This window comes from Lonchura striata, chromosome 4 (assembly GCF_046129695.1).
Source record: "Lonchura striata isolate bLonStr1 chromosome 4, bLonStr1.mat, whole genome shotgun sequence".
NCBI lineage: Eukaryota > Metazoa > Chordata > Aves > Passeriformes > Estrildidae > Lonchura > Lonchura striata.
Window position 1 is genome coordinate 2,363,744 of NC_134606.1, and position 8,916 is coordinate 2,372,659.

Genomic DNA, 8,916 nt, shown 5'->3' on the forward strand with positions numbered 1-8,916 from the left:
GAGCAATCCCTTCTCCCGGCTTTGAAGCTTCCCGGGAGCCCCACAGCCGCAGAGTTGTTCCCGAGGGGTGGGGTGTCATTATCCTTGTGTTCACCACCGAGCTGGCACCTGCCCTGGCCACACCCTCATGCCAGGCCGAGGGTGCCATGCCTCTGCAGGTCGGTCCGTGCCCTCGGGCGGCCCTTGTGCCTCGCAGGGGACTCAGCTGCTGCCTGTGCCGGGCTGTTTGCCTTGTGCCGCCCTGCTCTGAGCTGCTGACGCTCGTCTGGCTCGTGGCTGTCTCTGCCACCCTGTCCTGCAGCTGCACAGCACAGAGCTCTGCCCACACACGGCCCGGGCTGTTTGACACCGCCGAGTAATCTTGTTCTTTTTCAGACCACTGGGCCTGTTTGCTGATGTCATTGTTTTGCCAGGGTTTGCGGTCTGATCTTTCGTCTGTCTTGTGCACTTTGTTATTGGTATTGCTGTGGTTACATCCCCTTGCTGTTTCTAGCACACTGTTCTTATCTCAGCCTGTGTGATCTTTACTTTTTGTGCCTCCAATTCTCCTCTCCATCCTGCCTCGGGGGAGGGTAGGGCTGTGAGCAATTGGTCTGGGATGTTTCAATGTGAGCACTTAATTGGGGAATGTCATTCCTAAACCAGGACGCCAGCACAATTATGGTACCGTGAACATGTGAAGGGTGATGCCAGGACAGTGCAGAGGGTCACCCCTGCATCCATCCAGGCACTGCAAAGCTCCCCTCAGCAGCTCTCCCCACCTGCAGCCGTTTCATCAAAACCACAGGTGGAGAAATGGGGATCAGAGCCTGGAAAACCAGGATCTGTGGCTTCTCCCTCTTCCCTTTGCAGGTTTATATTGTGTCAGGAAACCGAGTCATGATGCCTAGGCCATCAAAGCAGCAAGAAGCCCAAGAGTGTCTGACCAGCAGTGACCTGGCAGGGTCACAGTGCCATCAGAGTGCCACCAGGCTGGTTCATCCACGCTGGGGTGTGCTGAGCACAGGCTGTGCTTGTCCTTGTTCCTTGCCTCGCAGCCAGCACCTGTCCCACCTGCAGCTGGGAATGCTGGACTCAAGCCTGGCCCTGCAGGAGGCTTCTGGGGCACACTGGAGTGGCCAGCAGTGGCAGGGACAGTTCTGGGAGCAGCTTGGTGCCCCTGGAGTGGCTTTGGTGCCCAGGCACATGGCATGGTTGGAGGCAGGGAGATATGGATAGCATTGCCCCATCCACAAAGACAGAGAATGAAATCGTGCACGGCTGTGCATACACAGGTGTTTGCTGTGATTCTTCGCCTTCTCTGCTCTCTCTGCGAGCACCTGCCCATTCCACGATTTTCCTGAACTATGTGCTTGAGGTAAGCAGCCTCTAGTCCTCCCCTTCATTTCCTCTCCTGTCAAAGACATCACTCCTTTCCCCTGTGCTGTGAAACCTCACCTCTCCGCTGTCCACTCCCCACATTGCCCTGGCTTAACCTCAGCCCATCCGAGCGCGTCTTCCCGTCCCCATGGAGAGCACACGGCTGTGCCACACGTGTGTGCACACACCCAGGCGTGCACACACGCGTTCACACACGTGTTCACACGCACACACGCGTTCACACACATGTTCACACGCACACACGCCAGCACACCCCGCCCCTGACACGCTCGTCCCCGCCCGGTCCCCACCCGGTCCCCGCCCCGGTCCCCGCCCCAGCGGCGCGGGCGGAAGCGCTCGGGGATGGAGCCGCCGGCCATGGAGGGGCCGCTGCTGGTGCAGCACAGCCACAAGTTCGGCACCAAGGTGGGTCCTGGAATCCCTTCCTCCCTCTCCCTCTTCCTTCCCTTCTTCCCTTCCTCCCCTCCCCCGGGCCCGGCTGCGCTCCGGGGCCCCGTGCGGGGAGCGGCCCGGGCGCGGTGTGACCGCGCTGCCCGCAGCGCTGGAAGCGCGGCTGGTCCGCGCTTTACCCCGCCAGCCAGCACGGCGTGGCTCGCCTCGAGGTGTTCGACTGCAAGGAGCCGTCGGCGGCCGGGCGGGCGGGCACCCGGCGGCTCGCCCGCACCGTGGTGCGGCTCAGCGACTGCACCAGCGTGGCCCCGGTGGGCGAGGGCGGCCCCCGCGCCGGCACCGCCACCTTCCGCCTGGAGACCCGCGACCGCAGCTTCCTCTTCGCGGCCGAGAAGCAGCAGAGCGAGGAGTGGGTGGCGAAGCTGTGCCAGATCGCCTTCCCGGTGAGCCCCGGGCTGGGAGGGCCGTGCAGGGTGGCACAAGGACATCGGTGTTGTGGGGGGGACGCCTTCCCACCTGGCAGCCCAGGGAAGGACATCCTGAGGCAGCGCCTGTGGTCTCAGTGCCCGGCCCTGGCACTCCGGTGCCCTCTCGATGGCTCCTGCTGTGGTTTGTGGGACTTTCTCGGCGTGCTGTCAATAATTCGAGGTTGTGGCTCCGAATTTCAAGTCGGGCTCTTCTTGCCGGGTGCAGAGAGCTGGCAGGAGGCCAGCTGATGGCCGAGGAGCGTTTCCTCTTGGCCCAACCATTGCTGCCTTTCCTGCCACAGCGGCGGAAGCGGAGCCCCGAGAGCGTTGCGGGACCTGGCTGGTTCCAGGACCTGGAACCCCCTTTCCCAGCCTTGGGGCTCGCTCCTGGCTGCTGCTGTGGGCACCCCATCTGTGCTGGGGCTCTGGAAGAGCTGCCCAGCCCCCTGTCCTCTGCAGCCCCTGGAGCTGCTGGCCAGGCAGTGTGAGCAGCCAGGGCTGTTTGGGCAGTGTGCTAGAAACAGCAATGGGATGTAACCACAGCAATACCAATAACAAAGTGCACAAGACGGACAAAAGATCAGACCACGAACCCTGGCAAAACAAAACACCCTGACAAGTGTGGTTTTCTGTGCCCTCTGGGACAGCAGCCCACGCCTGCCCAGCTCCACAGCGCTGGCTCTCCCTCCTGGGAGGTGTTTGCAGAGGCCTGGGTTTGGCTTCAGCTGATTCCAGGCTTGGAGTGCTGGGCAGGGCTGCCTGGCAGGAGGTGCACAGCTGGTGATCCCAGGATCTCCCCTGAGTGTGATTTACCTTTGTCCCTTGAACGTTTCCCTGCAGTCTCCTGCCCAGCCAGGTGTGTCTGTGCAACAAATGCCAGGGCTGGGAGGGCTGGGAGGCACTGGTGGAAATGTCTCTGTGCTGCCTGGTGCAGTCAGGGTTGCAGCTTTTGCCTTGAAAGAGGCTTGTGGGGCTGAGCTGGGGGCACAACACAACCTTGGAGTGGGGCAGGGTGGTGGCCAGGCCAGGGAGCACCTGCCTGGAGCTCCCAGCCCCCACACAGGAACCGTGATTTTGTGTGCCTGAGGTCCAGAAGCAAGCTGGAAGTTTGGGAGGTTGTGAGCAAAAGGCTGCAAGGCTGGCATGTGTTTTAAAAAGGCCTGACCTGGAGCAGGAGGCACAAGAGCTGCACATGGCCTCTCTGCACGGAGCTGGAGATCCTCAGCTGGGATTGCTGATCATCTGCATGGAGAATGTGATTTTGTGTCATGTTCCTGCCCAGAGGGTATGCAGGGTCCAGCAGCTTGGGAGCTGGAGCCAGAGGTCATTTGGAGTTCAGAACAAATTTTTGAATTTCCTTTTGAAGATGAGGAGAAGTGCAGTCAAATGGAGACTTAGAGGCTTTGGCAGATTTGGTGGCCCTTGGCTTTCCAGTCCCAGGCTGGAGCCCTGCTGCATTGGATGCTTTAGCTGGGGAGGAGCTACTGCTATCAGCTCTCAGGACATGAAGTTTGAGGACCCAAACACTTGATGGCCCTTTTCTTGGGCCTTGTTTGTGCTTCTTGTTAAGAAGCTAATGTGTGTGAGTTTTAAACTGAAGCTGTGGCACTTGCCTTCTGCGAGATGCACCCTCTGCTGCAACCCCAAGGAAGCGCTCCGCACACTGAGCTTCCCTTGTGCCAGCTGCACAGGGCTGTCATTAGTGAGCAGCTTTTCTGCAGGAGGATCTCTGAAAGCACCGAGGGTTTGTGTCCTGCCCCAGGCCCTTTGGGGGCCCTGCTGCTGGGACACAGTTGCTGACAGCGTGTGTTGCGTTTTCAGTTCTGCTTGTGCTAAAATAGAAGCGCTCGCTTCCCCTCTGCAGGCTCCCCCTCCTCCTGGACAGGACACAGACCCCCGTGTCACCAGGCCATCAGTGCTTGGCATGGTATGGCCAGGAGGGTGTGTTTGGGTTGTGCCATGCTTTGGGGGCAGCTGTGCGGGCGCAGAGCCCAGCTGGGGACAGGGCGCTGCCAGGAGCTCAGGGAAGTCCCCCCTGTGCTGCCTGCCCGTGTTCGTGTGGGCTCAGGGGATTCTGTGGGCAGGGTGCAGGACAGCCAGGCTGTGTGGGGGCCCAGGCCTGGGGGCTGATGTGGGGAGAGAACTCTGGGTCTGATCTGCTCTCCTTTGCCAGGGAAATGGCCCCAGCGATGGCGTGGTGTCACAGTATGGCCGAGAGGGCAGCGGGGAGTCACCGGCCCTGGAGATGGCTGTGAACTCCATCTACTACTCCAGAGATGAAGGTGGGACCTGCTGCTGCCCTGATGTGGGGCCACCTTCCACGGAGCCTTGTCCTGCTGCTGCCCCATTATTGGGGCCACGCTGGGCAGTGCCTGTGTCCCTCTGCCCTGCTCTGAGCAGCCCTGTCCCCGCAGTGGGGCTGGCTGTCCCCTGAGCAGCTCTGCAGAGGGGCTGGCTGTCCCCTGAGCAACCCCGCAGTGGGGCTGGCTGTCCCCTGAGCAACCCTGCAGTGGGGCTGGCTGTCCCCTGAGCAGCCCCGCAGTGGGGCTGGCTGTCCCCTGAGCAGCCCCGCAGTGGGGCTGGCTGTCCCCTGAGCAGCTCTGCAGTGGGGCTGGCTGTCCCCTGAGCAGCTCTGCAGTGGGGCTGGCTGTCCCCTGAGCAGCTCTGTCCCCACAGTGGGGCTGGCTGTCCCCTGAGCAGCTCTGCAGTGGGGCTGGCTGTCCCCTGAGCAACCCCGCAGTGGGGCTGGCTGTCCCCTGAGCAGCTCTGCAGTGGGGCTGGCTGTCCCCTGAGCAGCCCTGTCCCCGCAGAGGGGCTGGCTGTCCCCTGAGCAGCCCTGTCCCCGCAGTGAACACTTTCTGGGTGACGGTGCAGAGGACGGAGGCCGCGGAGCGCTGCGAGCTGCGTGGCACCTACGTGCTCAAGGCTGAGCGTGACAGCCTCGTCCTGAAGGACCCACGGACGGACAAGATCCTCTACGTCTGGCCCTACCGGCTGCTCCGGAGATACGGCCGGGACAAGGTGGGGAATGGGAGCCCCGTGTGCTGCAGGTGCTCCCCTGTAGCTGTTCCCTTGTGGAAGGGCTGAGCTGATGTCCTGCAGCCAGCCCTGCCAAATGCCAGGATTGCTGCAGCTCCTGGTGACCTTGACTGTCCTCAGTTCCTGCCTGTGTCCACCACGCTGGAGCGTGGGCTGGCAGGGCGCTTGTCCCTCTGTGGTTGTGCCACTTTCACTGAGGTCTCTGTTGCTCTCCTCCTCCATCCCAGCATTTCCCAGCTTGTGCCGTGAGTGGGCACATCCCTCAGTACTCACCCATGCTCTCCCCAGGCTCCAGGAACCTTGGCTCCTGGCAGTCCTGTCTCTGCCCCAGGTTCAGTCCCTCTCTCCTAAGGATGGTGGCCAGAGCAAAGGGCCTTTGAGACACCAGTTTCTCTGGATTTGTTCACTCTGTGGAGGGAACTGCTCTTATTCTCACTGACATTTGAAGTTCTGCCCCTCTTCAGAGCCTTTGTGCAGTGATTCCCCAGTCTGCCTTGCTGCTACCCTGAGTGCAAGGGGCATGGACCACGCTGGACAGGGAGGAGGTGGTCGTCCTGGGGCTGTTTATAGCAGGGACCATGTTTGCCACACTCTGCTTATGGTGCACATTTCCAAAGCACAGGTGGAAACTGAGCTGCCCTCGTGGGGGTGTCCAGCTCATCTGCAGAGTGTGTGCTGGGGGCAGGAGGAGAGTTGCAGGGTGTGGGGAGCTGCACCCACAAGGACCTGAGCAGAGAGGGGCTGACTGTGCTTCTGTTCAGCAGCACTGACCCACAAAAAGAAGTTTCTCCCCAGAGACCTTTGTAGCAACCGCAGGGGCTGCTGCTGCCTGTAAGAGAGGCAGAAAATCTCCCCTGGTTAAGGGAATGAGGCTCAGGAAGGGTGTGGGTGTCAGCTGGTGGGAACCTGCTCACCAGAGTGTGTTCAGGCCAGAGGAAGCACAGCAAGACTTCTCTTTAGGGGACCTTTCACCATGAACTGATTAATGCTGGAAGGACAATGCTTTGCTTACTCTTGGTAACTGAACTGTTGCTGCTGAGCATTCTCCTGTTGGAAGCTGTGTTCTTCCTCTTGTATCTCTTGCTTCCACATCACTCCCTTCTTACCTAAGATTCCATACTAGCTTCCCCTGCTGAACTGTCACTCACCTTCTCACCCTACTCCTTCCTCAGTGTTATTTCTTAGACTATCTGGTGCCAGTGGTAGAAACTGCTGGAATTACTCATGTAAGGCTGCGGGGCTCCAGCAGGAGCTGCAGCTCTCTGGGGCCCTTGCAGTGATGTCCCCTCAGGTGTGCTCCAGTTCTACAGCTTGTCGTGTGGCCTTTCCCTGCCCAGCTGCCGGGCACAGGGTGGCCCTTGCTATGGGAGTGGAAGGAGCAGGATTTCAGGGCAGTCTCTCCTGCAGGAGGGACTTGGTGGGAAGCACAGCCTGCACAACACGCTGGGTGAGTGGGTGCTGAGCAGGACGTGACCCTTCTGCTTCCCCTTCAGGTGATGTTCTCCTTCGAGGCTGGCAGGCGCTGTGACTCAGGACCTGGAAACTTCACCTTCGAGACCAAGCAGGGCAACGAGATCTTCCGCCTGGTGGAAGCTTCCATCCAGGAGCAGAAGGCTCAGGTGGAGGAGAACCGGCAGAGCTGCGACTCGCTGGAAGCCGACAGCCCCGGCGTGGTGCAGATCCGCCAGGCCCTGGCTGACAACCTGAACCTGGAGCTGCCCGCTGAGGGGGATGACACCCCGGCACCCAAAGCAGGGCTGGCACCCAGGGCGGGTGCAGCAGCAGCAGAGGAGAGAGATGCCACATCTCTGCTGAAGGGCCGGACTCTGCCAGAGCTGCCCGTGCCCCCGGCCAAGCCCACGGTGTCCAGCACCCCTCCACGCTCCCCTCTGCCCAAGGCGCTCCGTGCTGTGCCGCCGGCCGAGGACCCGTCCAGCGTGTACTCGGAGCCCCTGGACTCGGTGAAGGGCCTGCAGCCGTGGCCGGACCTGCTCTACTCGGACCCCGTGGACAGCAAGGCCATGAGCGTGGCCAAGGCGCCCGGCGGGGCTGCGGAGGAGCCGAAGCCGCGGCTGCCGGTGCCGGTGCCGCCGTACTCGGGCGCCTACGAGCAGGTCCGGCCCGAGGGGCAGGTCCGGCCCGAGGGGCAGGGCCGGGCCGAGGCTCGTGGCCAGGCTGCCCCTGGGCGCAAGGAGCACATCTACGACGAGCCCGAGGGCCGCGCTCCGCGCTCGCTGCATCCCTTCACCTACATCTACGATGAGGCGCGGCCCACGAGCGAGGCCTGGCGCACCCAGGGCCACGATGGCAAGGGGGGCTATGAGTACCCCTACAACCCCAGCACTGACGATTACTCGGTCCCGACCTTCCCGGCCAAGGCCAAGTGCCCCAAGCCAGTGCCAGCCCCCAAGCCCCAGGCAGTCTTTATCCCCAAAGGGGCAGAAAGGGTGGAGGACCCTGGCAGGCGATGGGGCGGTTCTGCCCCTGAGAAGGTGCTCACCAAACCCAGCCTCAACAGCAGCAACAACAACAATGTGGAGGTGCTGTACAGCCAGGTGGTGAAGCCCCAGCAGCTGCAGAAGAAGGAGCAGTGTGTGGATGAGTACAGCTTGTTGCCTCTCTATGAGGACTTAGGGGAGATATAAGCTGCTGCTGCTCTGTGTCTGTATCCCAGCAGGGACTGGGCATCCCGGTGCCAGCTGGGCTTCTCCTCCCCAGGATGACTTGGGGCTGTTTGGGCTCGGGCAAAGCCCCTTTACTCACCAGTGCTGAGGGGCTGTCTTTCTCTGGAGGGAAACGGCGAGGGAGCTGTGGCTGGTGCAAGCCCCCATGTGTTTCTCCAGCTCTGGAGCTGGCTCCACTGTGCCTTCTGATCTGCAGGAAGGCTGGTATTTTCCTGTACCTGCTGCTCTGGCTCTGCTCTGGCTTCCTGTCTGACCAGGCTGCAGGGCTCTGGTGCCTTTTGTGGTGTGTGGAAGGCTGCTTGCTATCAGTCTCCAAAAAGTATTTTTATACAAAGTTATTTTAATATTAAAGTCTGTATGTCTCAGAATGACATGTTTGCCTGTGGCATGGATGGGGAGGTGCAGGTGCACCTTTGTGTCTGTGCCAGAGCTACTGAGCTAAAAATGAGCCTCAAAGAAAGGTGCCTGCCAGGTTGAGCTGTGGCTGGATGCCCTGATGCCAGGGCATTAAGGGAAATGAGAGTCAGGCTCAGATATGTGATGGCCTCCAGGCATAAGGCTGGACAGGGATAGGCGCCAGCTCTGCTGCAGCTCAGTGGCTGTTGGTGAGTCACAGGATCTCTCCTCCTCCAGCTTGATCCCACTGCTGAATTCCCTGCAGCTCCCAGATGCTTTGGAAGGCCTGGAGGGGCCCAGTCTGGATCCCATTGACTTTATTAGCAAAATCTGTGATGGGTTTGTGTGATTGCTGCGTGGCCAGACTTGGGCAGAAGCCTACCCAGGGGAAAACCAGGTTGTCCTTTCTGTGTGGAACCACACCAGGCATGCTGGCACTGGCTGTCCCCATGTCTGGATGGGGCTGCTGGTGACTTCTGCAGGTTTGGCAGCCTGTTGGTACTGACAGAACAGGCAGGTGACAGGCAGCACTGTGCTGCACCTGTGCAGAGAGCTAAGCA

General features: G+C 60.8%; 1 protein-coding gene across 1 annotated transcript; it reads left to right on the plus strand.

Annotated features, from left to right (window-relative positions):
- Positions 1-1,722: 1,722 nt before the first annotated feature.
- DOK1 (docking protein 1) lies at positions 1,723-8,328 on the plus strand. The gene is made up of 5 exons (XM_021526836.3): positions 1,723-1,785; positions 1,920-2,213; positions 4,411-4,519; positions 5,086-5,258; positions 6,770-8,328. The coding sequence occupies exons 1-5, from the start codon at positions 1,723-1,725 to the stop codon at positions 7,919-7,921; spliced, it is 1,791 nt and encodes a 596-aa protein (XP_021382511.2). The 3' UTR covers positions 7,922-8,328.
- Positions 8,329-8,916: the final 588 nt, after the last annotated feature.